Source organism: Grosmannia clavigera, assembly GCF_000143105.1.
Source record: "Grosmannia clavigera kw1407 unplaced genomic scaffold GCSC_113, whole genome shotgun sequence".
NCBI classification, from domain to species: Eukaryota; Fungi; Ascomycota; class Sordariomycetes; order Ophiostomatales; family Ophiostomataceae; genus Leptographium; species Leptographium clavigerum.
In genome coordinates, this window is record NW_014040831.1 from 1,367,918 (window position 1) to 1,386,865 (window position 18,948).

At 51.2% G+C, this 18,948-nt stretch overlaps 8 protein-coding genes across 8 annotated transcripts; 3 read left to right on the plus strand and 5 right to left on the minus strand.

Annotated features, from left to right (window-relative positions):
- Nucleotides 1-1,026: 1,026 nt before the first annotated feature.
- Nucleotides 1,027-2,781, minus strand: CMQ_3347 (bzip transcription factor; the record flags this gene model as incomplete). Its single annotated transcript, XM_014319285.1, has 2 exons — nt 1,027-1,634; nt 2,487-2,781. 2 exons carry the CDS (start codon nt 2,779-2,781, stop codon nt 1,027-1,029), a joined length of 903 nt encoding a protein of 300 aa, XP_014174760.1.
- A 1,469-nt stretch (nt 2,782-4,250) lies between these two features.
- CMQ_3706 (methylated-DNA-protein-cysteine methyltransferase) lies at nt 4,251-4,769 on the minus strand (the record flags this gene model as incomplete). Its single annotated transcript, XM_014319644.1, has 1 exon — nt 4,251-4,769. The coding sequence occupies one exon, from the start codon at nt 4,767-4,769 to the stop codon at nt 4,251-4,253; it is 519 nt and encodes a 172-aa protein (XP_014175119.1).
- Nucleotides 4,770-7,389: 2,620 nt separating this feature from the next.
- Nucleotides 7,390-8,298, plus strand: CMQ_4086 (uncharacterized protein; the record flags this gene model as incomplete). The annotated part of the gene is made up of 4 exons (XM_014320024.1): nt 7,390-7,459; nt 7,533-7,595; nt 7,666-7,725; nt 7,802-8,298. The coding sequence occupies 4 exons, from the start codon at nt 7,390-7,392 to the stop codon at nt 8,296-8,298; spliced, it is 690 nt and encodes a 229-aa protein (XP_014175499.1).
- Nucleotides 8,299-8,589: 291 nt separating this feature from the next.
- On the minus strand, nt 8,590-9,413 carry CMQ_3505 (ubiquitin-like protein; the record flags this gene model as incomplete). Its single annotated transcript, XM_014319443.1, has 2 exons — nt 8,590-8,792; nt 8,855-9,413. The coding sequence occupies 2 exons, from the start codon at nt 9,411-9,413 to the stop codon at nt 8,590-8,592; spliced, it is 762 nt and encodes a 253-aa protein (XP_014174918.1).
- A 505-nt stretch (nt 9,414-9,918) lies between these two features.
- Nucleotides 9,919-11,965, minus strand: CMQ_3838 (nucleolar protein nop5; the record flags this gene model as incomplete). Its single annotated transcript, XM_014319776.1, has 4 exons — nt 9,919-10,202; nt 10,260-11,638; nt 11,745-11,834; nt 11,931-11,965. 4 exons carry the CDS (start codon nt 11,963-11,965, stop codon nt 9,919-9,921), a joined length of 1,788 nt encoding a protein of 595 aa, XP_014175251.1.
- Nucleotides 11,966-12,364: 399 nt separating this feature from the next.
- On the plus strand, nt 12,365-13,605 carry CMQ_3527 (vacuolar ATP synthase subunit d; the record flags this gene model as incomplete). Its single annotated transcript, XM_014319465.1, has 3 exons — nt 12,365-12,396; nt 12,465-12,553; nt 12,629-13,605. The coding sequence occupies 3 exons, from the start codon at nt 12,365-12,367 to the stop codon at nt 13,603-13,605; spliced, it is 1,098 nt and encodes a 365-aa protein (XP_014174940.1).
- Nucleotides 13,606-13,939: 334 nt separating this feature from the next.
- Nucleotides 13,940-14,962, minus strand: CMQ_3506 (ribosomal protein; the record flags this gene model as incomplete). The annotated part of the gene is made up of 2 exons (XM_014319444.1): nt 13,940-14,850; nt 14,917-14,962. 2 exons carry the CDS (start codon nt 14,960-14,962, stop codon nt 13,940-13,942), a joined length of 957 nt encoding a protein of 318 aa, XP_014174919.1.
- A 386-nt stretch (nt 14,963-15,348) lies between these two features.
- On the plus strand, nt 15,349-16,399 carry CMQ_4215 (40S ribosomal protein s0; the record flags this gene model as incomplete). The annotated part of the gene is made up of 3 exons (XM_014320153.1): nt 15,349-15,518; nt 15,626-16,074; nt 16,128-16,399. The coding sequence occupies 3 exons, from the start codon at nt 15,349-15,351 to the stop codon at nt 16,397-16,399; spliced, it is 891 nt and encodes a 296-aa protein (XP_014175628.1).
- Nucleotides 16,400-18,948: the final 2,549 nt, after the last annotated feature.

An 18,948-nucleotide genomic window follows, 5' to 3' on the forward strand; every position in this document is an offset into this window, starting at 1 on the left:
CTTCTCAAGAGGGTCCAGCACATGCTGGACAAGCATTTCGGTCTCTCTAACGGAAGCTCTCGCCGAATCATCCTTGATAGGACGCGCAAAAGGTGGAAACATTTTGATAAAAGGGAGTCCCACCTGCCCAAAGCGAAGCAAGTGCCGGTTTGGCTGCATGTAAGTGCATTTGAGGAGGGGAATGAGAAGCTTGCTAGACAAAGTACGCAGTACAGATCGCGTTGAAGTGGAATGTCGACATCGATCAACAAGCACGCCATCGCATGACGTGACTGATTACACTATAACCTCTCGCGCTTTGACCCACTCTACTCTAACACACCTTGCATATGGGGACAGCAAGCAAATCTCGATCGACTAACATGGCCAAAATTACTTGTGGCTAACTGATTGATGGCACTTTTGGTGTCCTGTTGTAGGGGTCGTTTACGGGGCTGGTTTATCCCTACGACGTGTGTTCGAACCAGCCCTGTATAGTCGTATGTCTCGACAGCTGATACAACCATCCAAAGGGGGGGAGTCTGCAGCATCCCTATCAACACAATGCGTTGAATGTGCCAAACCCCTCCCCCCCCCCAGAATGTAATCGGAATGTCTGTGGCAGTTTCGGTATTATCATGATACGAACGATACACGATTATGCTAGAGTTGATTGGGCCTTCGCTGTTTTATCAGCCTCTAGTACTCGTAATGAAAAATTCCGCAACTGCTGTCATAATATACTTGGCCACAAAAGCATATATACTTACCGCTGTAAAGAACAGCAGGCCCGTCATAGTGAGCTTGCCACCTTCGTGATACACAAACCTCCATACATTCTTCCCGATTTAAACTCCTCTGTAACCCCGAAAATCAATGGACGAGGCAGCAATAGCCATAACAGCAATGCTTCCGCCTTCTGTCTCAGTCCCCTTCGTCCGACGAAGGGGATTAGCTGGCAAACGAATACACCGTAACCATCCCTGATGTGATGAACCTATGAAGAATGACCCAGACTCAAAAAAACCAAATGGGAAAGTAGAACGTTTAGCCGGAAGAGTCCCGGGCCTCGTTTTCCTCGTCTGTGATTCCTGAGGAGGAGGTGTCGCTCCCTGCATCGCCACGTCTGTTCGCCTTTTTGGCGTGCTTTGCTTTGAAGTCTTCCAGTAGCTTGCCGAGAAATTCTTCGTTTCCGGCATTCTTTTCTAAAACAATGCCCTTGAGCCACTTGTTTTCCGTCTCCAACTGCGAGATTCTGTTCTCAAGTGCCGTCACCTTATCGGTCATTTCCTTGGCCGACTTCTCAAGTGCCTGCTCCCGCTGCTTCTTCTTGACCCGAAAGCGGGCACTGGCTGCCGTGTTTCGACGGCGCTTGTCTTCCTCGGCGGCTAGTCGGGTCTGCTCTTCGAACGACATGGCACGTGTAGAATGGTTCAGAACGTCCGGCTTGCGCTTATCCGCGGCGGCTATCCGCGGCGGTTGGTGGCTGGAGCCATAGCTGTTGTGATGCCCACTGCTTTGACCAGTAGGACTGGAGGACTGATAACCATGTTGGGGGCCAGGCTGGATGGGTTGGAGGCTCCCCAAGTTGTCCGGGTAGGACGGAATAGACGGCGATGGGTAGGCAGCGCCAAAATCCGGAAAGTTGAAATCGCCTGAGGCCATTGTGCCATGGTCAGTAAGTTTTCGCATAGAGGCTTATAACATGGCCGGTGCAGCCCCAGAACAGCGGCAAATGGCCCAATAGAATGCGAAAAAACGAGAGTTGGGACGCAATCGGACGTGTAAGTAGTAGGAAGAATATGGGTGATGTGCGATATGCAACAATTAAAGAAATCCAAAAATAAGGGCAGATAAGAAGCAGACAAAATAGAAGGTAAGCAAGCCTAAAAAGAGAAATATCGAGAGTAACTCCCTAGCTGGTCCGGATGCCTACCAGAATTGCTGAACTCCCGGGCTGGCAGATGAGAAGGGGGGTAGCTCTGGACTGCGCTGATGAGCACAAGTCACGGGGTATTGCACCATCAGAGCTCGCAATTTGCACAACCCATTTAGTCGCTCTACCCTCCACCAGAACGGATGCTGGCCACATGGACAGCAACACGTTCCAATTTAAAACGTTTAAAGAAACCCCCCCAAAAGAAATAACAAGACATGCATAGTACAAGTGGGGAAGGCGAACCGACGATCTTCTCGAAGAACGGGAAACAACAAGATTAATGCAGGCTGTGATGATGATTCGACAGGGTAGAAACAACAGCTACCAATGTGATTCGGTAGAGAATTTCGATAGAAATAATCCCATTGCTTCGGTAAAATTGCCGTTTGCTGTTTTCCGGTGTTGCCATCCGGGTCTAGGTGAAAATGCCACTCTTGAAACACTTGTAAAGAGAACCACGCCGCACCGACAATATGCGTCTCGATCTCAAAAATTTCGAGACAAGACGGACCGGGAAAGAAGTCCCTGAACATCCAAAGAGACGTGAAAAGCATTGTAAGTTACTGACCTGTAGCGATGAAGTCAAGGCTGTTAAAATCGGTAATGGCAGCAGCCGTCTCTTCGGACACAGGAGTGACAGCATCCGACGGCGACCCGCCGTCGGTTGTGACCTTAGACGGCTGGGACGGCTGAGGCTGGAAGTCGGTGTTCTGACCAGTCTCGAGATCATAGAACTCGGTGTTGGTGAACATGGACAGGTCCTGGTCGTCGACCGTTGGGAACGAGTCCTCCAGTACAGATGGGTTTTCGTGCAGTTCGCGCAGGAACTGCGAGATGTTGGGTCCGCGGCGTCCAAAGGCCATAGCTGCGGTTGAGCGTCAATGCGCAATGTTCTGGTGCAAATGCGAGTTGTCGATAGCCGGGAGTGGCCGTGCTTCGGCAGAGTTCTGGCTCCGGCGGGGCACAATGCGGAAATGAAGAGACACAAGTCGGGTTGGCGACTGCCCTCAGAATGGTATGTCAAGGTCAAAGGCGACCGATGTTTTTCGTTCTTGTCCACGGGACGAGTTGTCGTCGGTATTGCTGCAGTCTCTGATTTGGTGGAACCAAAACGTATATGCAGCAAATTCGGATGTTAAACGGCGGGCGACGGCCAGTTGATAAACAATGTCAGCTCGGTGGTTGAGTCGAGCTTTCCCACGCAGGTCGAGATATCCAGTGACCGTCGAATGTGCGTCTGGCGACGAGTATAATTGATGGGCTGATGAAGAGAAAGAAAAGAAACGAAAATGGCCCCGTTCCCTAGAGAGAGAAATTTTACCGTGGCCTCAGAGCGAAAACAGCGACAATGTGGGAAAAGGCGCATACCGGCCCCCTAGTAGACCAACCTTCGTACATACCACAATTAGTCAAAGCCACTGACAATAGAGAAGACCCCACGCTCGCCACATAAACCCCACTATAAGGACTGTACAGGCACTGTAATACTCCGTACCGGAAATACAGAGCGTGCCTTTTTCTACCCCACTACGGAGCACACGGGCGTCATAAATCAATAAACGCCTATTACGAGCCCTTTCCGTACGCACAGAAAACAAGTCTAGCCGTGGCGGTCTTTTGACGAAAAGGTAAGTAAACCTTGACGCACACCGTTTCTAACGAGAAGTGTGGGAGGAAACTTTGGGGTGAGCGTTGCATGCCCGGCGGTAAACGCGCCGGCAATGTAAGTCTGCGCAGGGCCAAGGCAGCTAACAGCAAGCGCCCTCCCCGATGTTCGGCCAGATTGGTCAGCTCAACTACAAACCTCGCACGGTGAGCCCAACGCCTAGATCGACTAGACTATTACGCATCAGACCTCAATGGGCGAGAAAGGGGAAGGGCGTACGAGTACATGCCGAGGTTATGATAAGTAGCAAGAAGAGCACAAACGCACCGCCTGTTTTATATGACGATTCTGTTCCTTTTGAAAAAATTCTTTGCAGAAGAATTGTACAATATCACTCTGTACAAGAGCAATCAATGATCCATGCAAAACACGCAGCAACGTTCATTCGCTCTGGTCGGGATCCTTCTCCGAGAAACGCGCGGAAAATGCCCGAAACCATGCGGCAAGAAAAGGACCCGAACAGCCGGCAAACTTGGAAGCAATCTACGTAGTCGAGCTGTTCGCCGTAGCGGAGCTAAGCGGCAGGAACAGGGTGCTTCATGCGTCTGGACTACACTTAGTTTGCAGTAGCACGCATGATGTAATAGACTTTTGGAGACCGCAGCTTACAAATACAACGTGAGCCTTTCATCCCCCGACAGCCAACCTCCCGTACACGTGATATCCTTATCTCCCGGTTTCTCGGAATGCCTGGAAGGGTGTTCCTAGCACACGGCCTTTGCTGTCAAACCGCACGCCCTCCATCCGCAGGAGAGAGCGCTTCTCAGCCAACGTGATGCCCTCTTTCACCGCCTGCTGCTTGCTGCCCACTTTCTGCCCTCTCTTTCGCTCCGGTCCAACGCCTTTGAACCCGCCCAGGCCACCGCCGGTGGCTATGCAGCGGTGGCACGGCACCATTGGTGCAAACAGATTGCGTCGCATTGCATTGCCCACCGCTCGCGGCGATGAGCCTAGGTAGGCTGCCATGATTCCGTATGTCGTGACCTGTCCTGTGGGGATTTGGCAGAGCAGCGACCAGACGCGTTGCTCAAAGGCCGACCTCCCAGAAGCGGCAATTTGCTTCAGCGTCCGGTCCCTGGGCGACGGTGTAGTGGCCAATACCACCGTTGTGATTGGGGCAGCCGTGGCCGTAGTAGTAAGCCCTACTGAATCGACCATGTCTGTCGTCTTGGTGGAAGCTAGCATGATGTCTCTGCTTTAGTTGCCTGACGGAAGTGTTTTGAGCCGACTTTTCAGATGCTTGTGTAGAAGATGAAGAATTGCAGCACACACATTTCTCAGCCTCGTCGACAAGCAGCCGTATATATATGGCGTCAACCCGCTCGTTGCTACGGATGTTTTGAGAAAGGGGGGATGCATTTGAGTCACAACCTCTTGCTGCTGAAGTGACGAATCAGCGGTCGATTGGAAAGGCACGCGTGTGTAAGCAGGCGCGTAGTCACGTGCAAACTCAAATGAGCTTTCTTTTTTCTTGCCATCGACAAGAACGAGTTAGTTGAATCTCCATTGCTTTTGTTGGATGGAAAAATGTTGGGTTAGAATAATATCAATTATTTACGCCCTGCAGCTTGGATGAAACTTTTTCAGGTTACGAATCTACGCCCGACACACGTCGCTGAGTGATACGATTGTATGCCCTGTGGATATGGATTGCTTCGTGGCTTCCATTGAGTTGCCGGTGAAAGAGGTGGCAAATTGTTTTTGTGTAAGGTATCTTCAGTCGTACAACAAGACAAGGTGAGCAACGAGTATGAGAAAGACGGTGGAGTGGTGCTGTCGGGCAACAAATCTGCAGCCTCGTGTACTCCGTACAAATGCTGCACTTTTGAGATGCAGCCACTACAGAGCCGTAATGTAAAGGAAGACACGTCGATAGCCAATTATTACTAGACATTTTAGGCACTATCAGGGTGTTGTGTTATAGCTTTGCTTTGCTGACCTTGTGCTTGATTCGATCGCAAAAATGAGGCCGGTCGCCCGAGGGGCAGGGTATAAAACGTAGAACTTTCGTAAGGTCTACAGTCTTTTGCTTTCTCATCTCCCGACTGTTCGACTGTTTAAATAACGTATGTCTTTCTTTGAGTCGGCCTCTCTTCTTCTTCTCCTAATATCCCCGGCATACTTGAGCTATCATCGTCAAATATAAATTACTGTTTCTGCAGCATATTCCCAATATAGGCGCTTGCGGTACCCCTTCAAATATTGCTTTTCTTTGTTCAGCTTCACTCTGTTTTTTAAGCATCTGGACCTTCTGGTCTGACGTTTATGCAAAATGAACGCAGGCAGGATGAACATGGGCAATCGGAGGTGCGAATCCTCAGACTGTGGTAAACCGGTGGTATGGAAACATGCGGAGGACAAATCGATTGGCCAGCTGTTGCATTGGAAAGCTCTGGCCGAGTATAGAGAAATTATGATCAAGCTCGGACATTCTGACAACAGCGTCCTGGATAACTTGAGTGAACAAAACGGCAAGCGAGGCGAAGCAACTATCGCGTTTATGTCACTGCTTCTACAGAACGAGCAAGAAGACAAACTCGAGCCAGAAACGTCCGAGTGGCTCGCATCCGTCACCATACGCCAAGCCCTCCCGATACTGCGAAGAACGTGAGTACAATTTGGTGGGTAACGTGGAAATTTATTTTGCAGCTGAAGCATTTTTAACAACGAGTTTGCCAAAGACACCTGCAAGTTCTTCTTCGGCACCACTGATTGCACCAACAAGAAGCCTGGATTTGACACTTTCTGTCACGAACGTGAGAATGAAAAAGCCCCGTGTGTAGTGCATTTAGTGACTAATTGACACGGTACAGATATGGTGTGCACGGTTCAGAACTGCTTCCGATGTAAAGAGCAATACTTTGATCCGCAGTACAATGAACGGGACAACAGCTTTTCGCGTAAAGAATACTGCTCGAAGCGTATGTTGTCACTTTTGCCGATCAACCTTGTCTTAGATACAGAGTATCTTGAAGCTGTTCCATGGTACTAATCATACAATTGCAGACAGCTGTTCTAAGTCTAACTGCAATATGCTGTGTGACGAAGTGGCACCAGATAAGTTCGGTCGATATTGTCTGAAGCGTGAGCGACTCATATCTCCAAGCCATTGCCTACTTCAATGCCCGTTCTCACATATGCTTCCTCTATAGACCGGTTCTACTACGAAGGCTGTCTGGAGCCGAGCGATTCTAGTCAGGCAGGATACTGTATCAAACGTAAGCATCACTAACAAAGTGTAGAGAGCCAAACCAACTAGTATTGTTGTGCTAATAAAATCACAGACGGGTGCAAATTCCCCAATTGTACCCAACTTTCAGTCAATGGCTTCAAGCTGTGCAAAAAGCGTAAGCCTTTTATCTCCGTCAGCCTGTCTCTTATATGGACATTACTTACTGATCACTATCCAGACGTTGAATGCAGCGACAAGAATTGCAACCGGCCAAGGGTTGTGCTCCCCGACAACAACGGCTCTACAGACAAGGATCGTACCGATGGCATCGTTGAAATTTACGAAAGGAGGGCCTACCTGCTATTCTGTACCGCTCGTGCGTGAACTTCGAAAAGCCCCAAAGTAGCAGATTCATGTTCTGATATTGACTTGCATAGATGGTACATGCTCCGACAACGGCTGCAAGGGGCTCCGTTCAAAGGGTGCCATGCACTGCCGCAAGCATGTCTGTGCGGAGAGAGACTGCGTCTATGGATGCAAAGATAAGGCGAAGTTCTGCAACGCCCGTATGTGTTTTTCAACCGTCTCAAAAACTCGGACCGTTGCTAACGTGCTTCATCAGACCGATGCAGGATGCCTGACTGCCAGAGCCCCAAGACCTGGAAAGAGGACCTGCGTCTCCGTGAGGAGTTCTGCTTGGCCCGTAAGTCTTTCTCTACCTTTTCCGGCAGCCTACTGCTTCATTTTGCCCAAAGTTCTGAGACTGACATGTCTAGACCTGTGCCGCAATGGCGACTGCGCTTCTAATGTAGAGGACATGCATTTGTACTGCGATGAACGTACGTTACTTCTCATCACCTATTACACCCCCGTTGGATGTGCCTGGTTATATGCTGACTTCCTATTTAGACGAGTGCTCCAAGCCCGGCTGCGTTGCCCGGATTTCTGGAAACAGTCTCTGTCATGAACGTAAGCGCTCTCTTCCCTCTCAATTATGACATACCCATCTGCGTAAGAACTAACCAGGCTTCGCTCCCCTTATCAGATGCCATTCTGCAAAACACACAGACCATTAGAGAAGCTACCAAGTCCGAGTCACAGGGCTGGATCAGAACACTGCAGCCTCGTGACTACAGCCCAGCAGCTGGCCAACAATATACGTTGCATATGCGTGATGGAGGTCGCCGCTATGAGATGTTACCACCATCTCCGCCGGCTCGAGCCTTTCCGTCCCATCACCAGCGGTACGAAAGTCGCCCGTACGGCCATCCGCCGTCTCCGGAAACACCCTTCGATTCGCCGGCGTCAGATATTGATGAAGACGAAGTGCTACCAGGCCACAACAATGGTCCATCTGATCCGGTACGTGGCAACATCGGAGTCGGAGCGAGAGCCAACAGCGGCAATGGTAGTGGGGTTTTGCCTGCCGGAGTCATCCTTCAGAAGAGGGATGCACCAGTCGACAAGCCGTCATCACTGAACGTTCAGAACATGCAAGGAGGGCCTGGTCGCGTCGGAGGTGGCACAATCCAGCGGCCTTAAGGCCACCCTTGAAAGGGGAGAGCACAGGGTTTTGTGGACATATTTAGTCAAGGTGGTTCAGTCTAGCTTCTGTATTATGCCAGCTGTTTTTGAAGTGTACGTGATTGTATTCTTGGCATTTCCGTAGAAGCAACAACACCTAAAATATACGACCAGTCTTTGAGAGACATCCTTTCTGACACCCAAATCGCGAGCTCGTGGTCCGTCAAAAGCACGAACACAGTGAGAGCAGGCCAAACATCCAACCATTCTGTTCTTCCATATCGCAGTCCTCCAAGAAACCGCACACGTTCAGTCACCTGTATCCAGCTCCAGGTCCAGCTGTACCCCGTTGCTGACTCCGTAGTCGTCCAGCGACAAGTGGTCCTTGAACGGCCGCTCACCCTGCCGCCGCAGCATGATCTCGTTCGGGTCTCGTCCGATGCGTGCCGCCACCATGACCTTGAATTGCTTGATCAGATCTGAACCAAGACATGGAATCGCCGCCTTGGTGCCTGCGGCTGTTAGCAACTGCAAACACAAACAGAACATCAACAGCTTCGAAGCTTAAACTCACCCAGTCTATCATTCACGTGCACGATCATGAACTCCTGGTTGGCGGTAGGCACAATGGTCTTCTTCTTAGCGGCACTGGCGCCTGGTCCAGAATCGGTCTTCTCCTTTTTGTCGCGGTTGTGTCCGCGATCACGGTCACGACCTTGGCCACGGCCTTGATCTCTGCTCCGATCTCCGCCTCGATCCCCGCCTCGATCCCCACCTCGATCCCGCTCGCGATCTCGCTCTCGCTCTCGCTCTCTGTCCCGTGGACCGTCGCGGTAACTGTCTCGGCGCGGCGAGCGAACTCGAGCTCTCTCTCCATCGTCTTCGTCCTGACGCTTCTCCTTGACCTTGAAGCCCCGACCGCTCTTTTTTTTCGGCCTGTCCCGATCCCGGTCACGATCCTGGTCTCGGTCTCGCCCTCGGTCCTGGTCGCGATCACGCTCACGGAAGCGCTCACTATTGGAGTCGCGGTTTCGATCTAGCCTGTCGTCTCGTCGTCGGGGCGAGCGACTACGACTGCGATCCGATCTGCTCGGCCTACCGCTGGAACGGTTTCCCGCTTCGGTGTCGCCCATTTCGAGTTGAGCTTAAGAACGATGTTGTCCATTCTTTGTCGACAAACTAAAGCTACTACGGAGTAGAGACGAGGTAGACATGAAGGCGGTCAAACGAGGCAGAATACCAGTGGTAAATCTACACTTGTCTTACGACGTGTATAAGAATATACAGCACTCGAAACATTGAAATCAAAGTAGTAAGCATACATGATAGCTAACGACTAGGTATTTGCCTGAATAGAGTCTGTGATGACTCGCTTGTAATCCATAATAATGGTTAGAGATAACGAAGTCTCCTAGGCATACAAATATCGGCTTTTGTTACCAGAACACATGTGCAAAAAATTCTTCAAAACCCAACAGACGAAGTCACGCCGAGCCAACTCCACCTCGTGCCAAGCTACTCCCAAACGCCAGATGAAAGATGTCTCGTACAAAGCTACCGACAGCAAATGTCACAAATGAGGTCGGGGCCAAGAATTACCAAGAATTAGGCGATACCACCGGAGGCAGTATGACACAACTATGCCTCGTGGTTCTTCTTCTTCTTCTTCTTGGGCTTCTCGCCTTCGTCATCACGCTTCCGCTTGCTCGGTGCAGCGGCCTCATCGCTGTCCTCGCTCGGCTTCTCGGACTTCTTCTCGGTCTTGCGAAGCTTCTTCAGCTCCTTCTTGCTGTGTACGATGGGGTTACCGCTCTTGTCAACCTCGACGTCACCACGCTCGTACTTGCGCTTCAACTTATTGACTGAGATGCCAGCGGCCTCGGCCAGGCGCTCGTAATCCTCCTCGGAAAGCTTGCGTGGTGCTAGTCATAAAGTTAGCGGTTGAACCTGTATGCATAGAGGCGAAGTCCAAGTCTTACCTGATGCGCCGTTGGTGGTGCCATTCGTAGCCGGCTCCTCGTCGTCCGAGTTCTCCGGTGCTGGTAGGCTCTTTTTCTCTTTTTTGTCCTTCTTCTCCTTCTTGTCTTTCTTTTCCTTCTTTGCCGGAGTGCTCTCTGCAGCTGCTGCTGGTTCATCGCCAGTGAGACCATCGGCGTCGATGTTGTACTTCCGTGCCTCCTTGACTTCCCACTTGCCGGGTGCTTCGCTGACGCTGTTGATGGTGAGGGTCTTGGTCAATGGCTTGCCTTCTAGGCGCCGCAGGTTCATCTCGAGCTTGGCCTTCGCGGCAATACCCAGGGCGGCGCGAATCTCATCATCGGCATCGTCTTCGAACTCGGCGAGAGCGTCAGTACGCACAGCAATAGCAGCCTTTGCGGCCACCTGACGTGCGATCTTGCCCTTATTCCGACCAGTTGCCTGGCCCACGAGCGACGAGTGGTAGATCAAACCATACTTCGGGGTCGAGTGCTTGGTCTTGAGAGCACGGAAGAGGGCCTTCTCGGCACCAACAATCTGAATGGTCGAACCGGCACTCTTGGCGAGGTTCATGAGCGAGCCGGTGTGAGCAATGAGGCGAGCGCCGACGAGGAATCCAACAATCTCCGTCAGGTTAGGTGCGATGGCCTTCATGCGGGCCTCCAAGTAGCTGGCAAGCTGTGCGCGGTATTGCGTGTATGAAACTACCTGCTCGGCCAGGAGCTTGATGTTTTCCAAGTCCTCCTCGGCAATGTCAGCGCCCATGCTCACGTCAGCAGCTGCCTTGACCGCGGCCTCGATCTCTTCCGGCAGAACCTCGGACAGATCGGCGTCCAGGATGTTGTCACGCATGCCGACCGCAATGATTACCCGGGCGTAAGCGAGATTGTCGTTCAAGATCTTAGCCAGCTCGGGGAAGTGCCAGCCGTACCACTCCTTCACACGCATAGCATAAGTGTTGAGCTCCTTGTCCAGATCATCGAGCAGGGCGACAGCCTGGATGATCATGACGTCAACCTTGTCGGCAGAGAACTTGAGCTTGTGACGAGAAAGCGAGTGGGACAGACCCAGAGCCATAGTCGTGAAGCCGGCATCGTCAATGCCAGGAATGAGATCGGTCAAGTGCTCGCGAATGCCGCGGTACACCTCACCGGCCACAGAGCCAGGAGCTGCGGTGACTGCAGTAATGTTGAATCCAGGAAGCTTCGACAGAGACACTCCGAGTCCCTTATCTGCGACGGCCAAGGAGAACTTCTTCTCGTCCTTTACGCTCTCCAGCAACTTTGCAAGCAAAGGTGGCACCTTGCCATCAATGAGGCCATCGAGCTCGTTGATAGCAGCCGAGGCGCTGTCCCACTTCAGAAACTCCTTAAGCTTAAGCCTGGTGAGGGTGCTGTAAGTACAATTGCTTGTTCCATTGTGGAAAAATGTTTGCTTGGCCCGGGGTGTTTAAGACAAGAGACAAAGGGTGGTTGGCATGAACTTACTCGTCGTGGATCTTTTCGGTGGTGGATATCCGAAGGCTTAGGTCGTCACGGTCAAGAAGCTTCTTGTCCTTGGCCTTGAACAAGCCGTAGCTGTAAAAGACATCATATTAGGAAAGGGTTACGGGACAGAGAGTGCCCTCGTCGGGACAGAGTTCGAAGAAGTCGATCGCGACTGCCTGGACTTACCCTGCACTTGTCTCTGCGAGGACGAAGAGAGGCATTTTTGGGTCACAGTAGATCGTGTAGTCTAAATCGCTCCTTCCTTTCGATTACAGCAATTCCAGCCCAGTTTTTGCAGTTTTGGCGTTCTTGCGTGGAAGTCGCAATAGTTGTTGATAGGGAAGGAGCAGAAGGAAATAAATTTTTTGACATTAGATCTAAAACTTTTTTTTCTGCCAGAGCTTTTTTGCACCCATTTTTATTTTGCTGGAGTGGGGCGGTGTGGCTGATAATGTACTCCGTACGCCACGGTGTGAGTCATTAGTCATCATGTTTTATCTTAGCCATCTTACGGAGTACTGCCTGCTGACTTGCTTTGTAGCTGACCTGAGGCTTTTTGGAGCACTAGCTAAAGCAACAAACACATTGCTCCTGCCACAGGTGCATCTGGCGTCGCAAACATGGAAGGCCTTTTCTTCAACGCCAACAATGGGTGAGATTAGCGGAAAGATGCTTCTTATGTATTAAGGTCTAGTGCGATGGCTAATCTTCATCCCTCAGGTACATCGAGGGTATCGTCCGAGGTTATCGGAACGGGCTTCTCACCAATGCCAACTACACCAACATGACGCAATGCGAGAACATTGATGGTGTGTTTTCAACTTCCATCTGCCATCTGAACCCCCCCGCGTGCCTTGTCTTAGCTGACCAACGTAACCTGATAGATCTCAAACTTCAGCTTGGTCCTGCTTATGGCGACTTCCTCGCCTCCCTACCTCCAAACCCGTCGACGTCTAGTTTGGCGGCAAAGACGACCGACAAGCTCGTTTCCGAATTCCGTTACGTTCGTGCGAACGCGTCCGGGTCTTTGGCACAGTTCATGGACTATCTTACCTACGGCTACATGATTGACAATGTCGCTCTGCTTATCACCGGCACTCTTCACGAGAGGGATACGCGCGAACTCCTTGACCGGTGCCACCCACTCGGCTGGTTTGAGACGATGCCTGTCCTCTGCGTTGCGACGAACATCGAGGAGCTATACAACAGCGTTCTCATCGAAACGCCTCTTGCGCCCTACTTCAAGGGTAGCTTGAGCCACACGGATCTCGACGAGCTGAACATTGAAATTGTCCGAAACACGCTGTACAAGAACTATCTCGAGGACTTCTACAACTTTGTCAACACGCATCCAGAAATGGCCGGCACACCAACATCCGAAGTCATGTCAGAGATCCTCGAGTTTGAGGCAGACCGCCGCGCCATCAACATTACCATCAACTCGTTTGGCACGGACCTGTCCAAGGCCGACCGCCACAAGCTTTACCCAACATTCGGCCTCCTGTACCCCGAGGGCACCTTGATGCTCTCCCGCGCCGACGACGTGGAAGGCGTCCGGCTGGCCGTTGATGGTGTCTCCGACTACAAGGGCTTCTTCGAGGCTGTCAACCTTGGTGGTGGGTCCGCTGGCCCCGGCAACATGGGCGGTGGCGCAGCTGCGGATGGACGGAGCTTAGAAGACATGTTCTACCAGAAGGAGATGGAGATTTCCAAGAATGCTTTCACACGGCAGTTCACGTTTGCCATCGTCTACGCATGGGTTAAGCTGCGCGAGCAAGAGACCCGCAACATCACGTGGATTGCTGAGTGCATCGCCCAAAACCAAAAGGAACGTATCGGCAACTACATCAGCGTCTTCTAGTCGCATTGGGTTGTTGGCCTATACATTGCGCGTCATCCATCTAGGCCCGCCACCTACACCGTGTATTTTAAATACCCACGCATAAGGCAACCACCAGCCCCTTTTCTTTCTGAGAGGGCATCCATGAATTTCACGGAACGGCGTCAGGAACGAAGTTGGAAATTAATATCGCACTGTCGTGTGTTTGTTCTTCGAATGGTGACTTTGATTTTTTGCCCCGTCTGTATCGTACATGAAGAATTATATTGATTTTTTTTCTATACTCTCGGTGCCGTGAGTCAGTAATCGTCATACACGTTGAGGCGCGACGCTAGGCGAGCCGAGACGTTTCGTCCTAAACAGAAATCTGCTCTTTCCAGGTGGCAGGCGACAGACCCAGAGTCTCGATCAAGCTCGTCCACCTCTCGCTTCCACGTTCCTTTCTCTCCAAGTATTTCATCAGTTTCTGCCGTCGGTGACACAGCAACCTCAGGTTCCGCCGGTTAAACTTGTCATTGTTTCCCTTTCTGCCTTCGAAAGCCCGAGCCAGCACGCGAATCTTTGCCGTCAGAATGGCGATCTGAACCTCTGGAGATCCCGTATCCGGGCCGCCCCGTTGAAGATGTTCACGCGGTGGCAATCCAGGAGCCCGAGGCTTTGGCCGCAAGACGTTGTCGGTATTGTGGCGACCAAAGGACTCTATGCACCGCCGAATGTTGGCATGTCTGATGCCCTTGCTGCTGGCGTTGTCAAGCGACGTAATGCGCTGCAGCGCGATCACAGCCTTCTCATGCCGCTCCTCATGCTCTCGTAGCTCCTGTGCCTCGCTTACGGCGTCGACCACGATGCGGTTAGCATTCCCCAAAGGCTTGCTCAGTTGGTATGCCATGGCAATGGCCTCGTCGAGCTCCGTCCGCGACAATTGGTGATTGAGGATCTCCGGAGACGTCGGCAGTGCGCGCGGCTCTTCCGGTACTTCCCCAGCCTTCGGCTTGGGTGGGGTAGAAACTGGTCTCTGACCGGCCGAGTCGAACGACTCGACAAAAGTCGTCGGTATGCCGTGCACGGGACTGCCCCATGCAGCGTCGCGTGCGCCTTGGATCTCCTGCTGTCGCTCAACCTTTGCGGCCTTGCGCGCCTGTATCTGCGCCCATCTGTAAGGCTCTTGCTTCATCATCCGCTTCTTCTCTTTCTGCGAAAGATTGGCCGTCTGGATCAGCGGTTGCAGGCTCGGGGTCGGCCGTCTCGCAGCCGGACGAAGGCACACTATCGGCAAGCGTCAGCTCCGCTCGGCCTGGCACATAAAAGGTATGAGAAGATGACTATTCTTACAGTTCAGGACGGCCAGCCCTTGCGGACACGATATACGGGGCGCCATGGCTGTCGATTGGCCTCTATGACGAGTATCTTCTACGGCACCAAGGTGCGAAGTATCGACGATGGAACCACCACCCAAATTTTGCCAGATGCGCTTTCCCAATACGAATTAGCTCCATAGCAGCAGCGGCAGATTATATTTCCGACTTAGCACGATATCGATGTCACGTGGTGAGGCGTCTAGCTCTAAAACCCTGGCGGGGCGGCACACAAGAAAATTAACGAATAGGGCTGTCATAGTTTTTCGTGGAAAAATTTCGGCCCCTCATAAATTTAGAAAACTATCGCGAACTTTAGCAGGGCTTCCTCTTGTAACGCCAAACGCCATATTGCCCATACTTCTTGACAGCTCCTTTTCTTTTACCTTTACGGAAGAAATCTGTCAAAATGGCGTCCGCCAACCTTCCCGCTATCTTCAATGCCACGAGCCAGGACATCGAGGTCCTCCTGGCAGCTCAGTGCCACATCGGCTCCAAGAACTTGCAGGTTCACATGAACCCATATCTGTGGAAGACTCGCGCCGACGGTGTCAACGTCATCAACATCGGCAAGACCTGGTACGTTTGCTATTTCCGAGTACAGCGTTCCACGAGACGTGCAGCTCGAAGAAGTTGTAGACTTCGAGATGTGAGAGTTGGAGAATCGTGCTGACAGCTGTGTTCAGGGAGAAGATCGTCCTCGCTGCACGCATCATCGCCGCTGTTGACAACCCATCGGATGTCTGCGTTATCTCCGCTCGTCCGTACGGTCAGCGCGCCGTCTTGAAGTTCGCCGCCCACACCGGTGCTCAGGCCATTGCCGGTCGCTTCACTCCCGGTTCGTTCACGAACTACATCACCCGCTCGTTCAAGGAGCCGCGCCTCATTGTGGTGACGGACCCGCGCACCGACGCCCAGGCCATCAAGGAGGCCAGCTACGTCAACATCCCCGTCATCGCCCTGTGCGATACCGACTCGCCGACCGACTTCGTCGACGTTGCCATCCCCACCAACAACAAGGGTCGCCACGCCATTGGTGCCGTTTGGTGGCTGCTGGCCCGTGAGGTCCTCCGTCTGCGCGGTACCATCTTCAACCGCGAGACCCCCTGGGACGTCATGGTGGATCTGTACTTCTGTATGTTTTCTGTCGCCCTCTCGCTCCTGTGACCACTTGACTAACATGCACAGACCGCGACCCTGAGGCTGAGGCCGAGGAGAAGGCCGAGGAGGAGAAGCTCGCAGCCGTCGAGGAGGAGCCCGTTGTTGCCGAGGCCCCTGCCTTCGGTGGTGGCGACTGGGAAGCTGCTCCGGCTGGCTTTGCCGGTGCTACTGGCGCAGCTACGGCCACTGCTACTGCCGGCTGGGACGATGCTGCTCCCAACCAGCAGTGGAGCGCTGAGACCGGTGGTGCCCAGTGGGGTGACGACGCTGCTCCTCCCAAGGAGGGCACTCAGTGGTAAACGCTGTCTCTCTTCGTCGCTCGAAACCGTTTGCTTTCTTGACAGCGTCAATGATGCTCTATGTCAGTGACATCGCTGTCTCTACAAAAGGAAAATAGGAATCTGGGAGAAAGAAGGAGAAAAGAAAAAAATGCGAAAAGAAATAATTCTGGGAAATGTTCTCTTCTTGTGTTTTTATACCGGCGAACGAATTTGTCGGTGGATAGGAGTTCTGTTTTAGCCACACTGATGAGGGAAAGATACTCTCTTTCGACAGAAGTATGACTTGCTGTGTTACTCTCCTGTTGGAGAAGAACGCGGCATGACAGCATGTCTTGAGATGGGAGGGAATGCCCTGTGTGCTGCACAAAAGGAATTGACTTAATCGTGATTCCGCTCTTGTCCACATGTATAGCAATCAAATATCAAACACAAAGAAAAGAATTCAGCCTGACGCTCAATAGTAATGTAAAGCTTTAATTTTACATATGTAGGAATCTTAGTTTAGAAAATAGGAGATGCCCACGTATTGGTATCAGAGACAGGTCATGCCAGAATTGTAAAGCCTATTGAAGCCATCTTGTGACTCTGATTCGACGCTCGGTTGTTATAGTTTAAATATTTATGTTATTATGCTCGTGTGTAATTGGAAGGGAAATTCTAGAGGTCGCTTTGATTACTACAGTCACAAATTCAAATAGCTATCTGACCCTAAAGTAAATATCATTTACTACATTTGAGGATTGGTATGAGTCCTTTAACCTAACCGTCTGCCCTGCCGACAAATATATATACCGTACCTTCTAAATCGCGGTATGGATGGCGAAGACTAGGAATGATCTACGAGACGTTCTAGAAGCCTCCTTGTTAGGTATTCAAAGGTGATTGGAGGATACCGATGTCGAACGCTGTAATCAAATTCAAGATGAAATAAGGCGAGGTCTTCCTAGTCCGGTCATAATATAGCACTATTCCCATGATACGCGGTATGTACACTATATATAGAAAGGTAGACGCAACAAGGGACATGAAGCGGCCCTCGATCTTTTTGGGAGGGTTTTGACCGCGGCTGTACTTTTACCAATGACGAGGGCGTAACGGTATTCCATAACAGAATTTGTTAAAACCCTGCCTTGTTTGAAACATGGCACCTCACCACTCTTATGCGCCTTTGTATCACAGCAATTGGGCTGCAGAGTCGAGATCTACCATACAGCAAGCACCGTGCCCTCCCACATACTACATAGCATAGAAAAAAAGGCCATCACTACTGCTACTGCCTTATATTATTTGCTCTCACTTATGTAAGATATGGCGGCGACCGGTCGCCAAACCGTTGCTAGCTCCTTCCCAGCAACATGAAATATAAAATACTGCCCTCTCGAGGGGAGGAAGCTGATATCTTACCGATGGTCATACCTGATTATTCATCAGTATTTTTCTCGTCTTATCAAGCATACTGCTCCGTACAGTACAGTACATATGTACGGGTACATCCGGTACCTTCACAAGCAAATTCTAGGAAGTGCCTGACTGTATTCCACATATCACATATTCGATGCTTATCAAAATCAATACTCTGCATATACTTTGATTTACTCGTATTGAAAGGTTTACGAGTCACAAAATATCATATGAAAGGTGTTTATTGAGCGCCTTGGCTTCGTTAGTGTCGTTGTTGGGTTGCCTTTCACCATGGCAGCAAAACAGGGGGAAAGAGGTAAAAGGGGCGAATGGGGTGAGAAAAGTAATCCCAGGAGTGGTAGTGGGCGGCGGAAACTGACCGCCTCCCGAATAATCAAACGACACATTGCATCCCACAATTCGGACAGGTTGGCGACGACGGTCTCTTTCGATTTCTCCGTGATACGAGCAGTTGCGTTGTTTCTTATAAAAAAGCGTGGCATATTTTATGAACACGACGCATTGTGGAACGTGGCAGTGATACGCGGAATGTGATTGGCTGCAGATATAGGCTTCTCTGAATGGCACAAGCCAGTCTAGAAGTTTTGTGAACGAGTGTTTGAAGGCTGCAGGTCTGATCTTGCATTTTGCCCCCAAACATTGCACAGCGCTTTGTCGTAGCACGAGATTGTATCGTGTTGCTGGAGGATCTCGATTGGGATAGCAATGCCGAGAGGTGACGAAAGCCGTGCTCAAAAGACATCGGCAGCCAGCAACGGCATTCGCCGGCTCTATTTCTTCAAATGGTTAGGACGATGACGAAATTCAAATGACGATAAGGGCTTGACGCTGTACGAGTACATAGGGAAAGGATGCTCCGTACGGGAGTATGCATCTTATGATGCAGCATACGTCGTAGCGTTAAAACACCAGCCGCTGTGGCAATAATACGGCCGAGTTGCACTGGCCCACAAAACGCTTGGACGGGCGGATAGATTGGCTCATCGATAACGCTGAGCTCAAGCACAGAGGTGGACAAAATACGACAGCGCACTAAGACCGTATTGTGCAAAAGGGCAAACATGGAAATCAACACGGATAAGTAATGTGGCTTGTGTGATGCATTAGTGGACTGGTTGTGTTACAGATTATACGGAGTGCTCGTA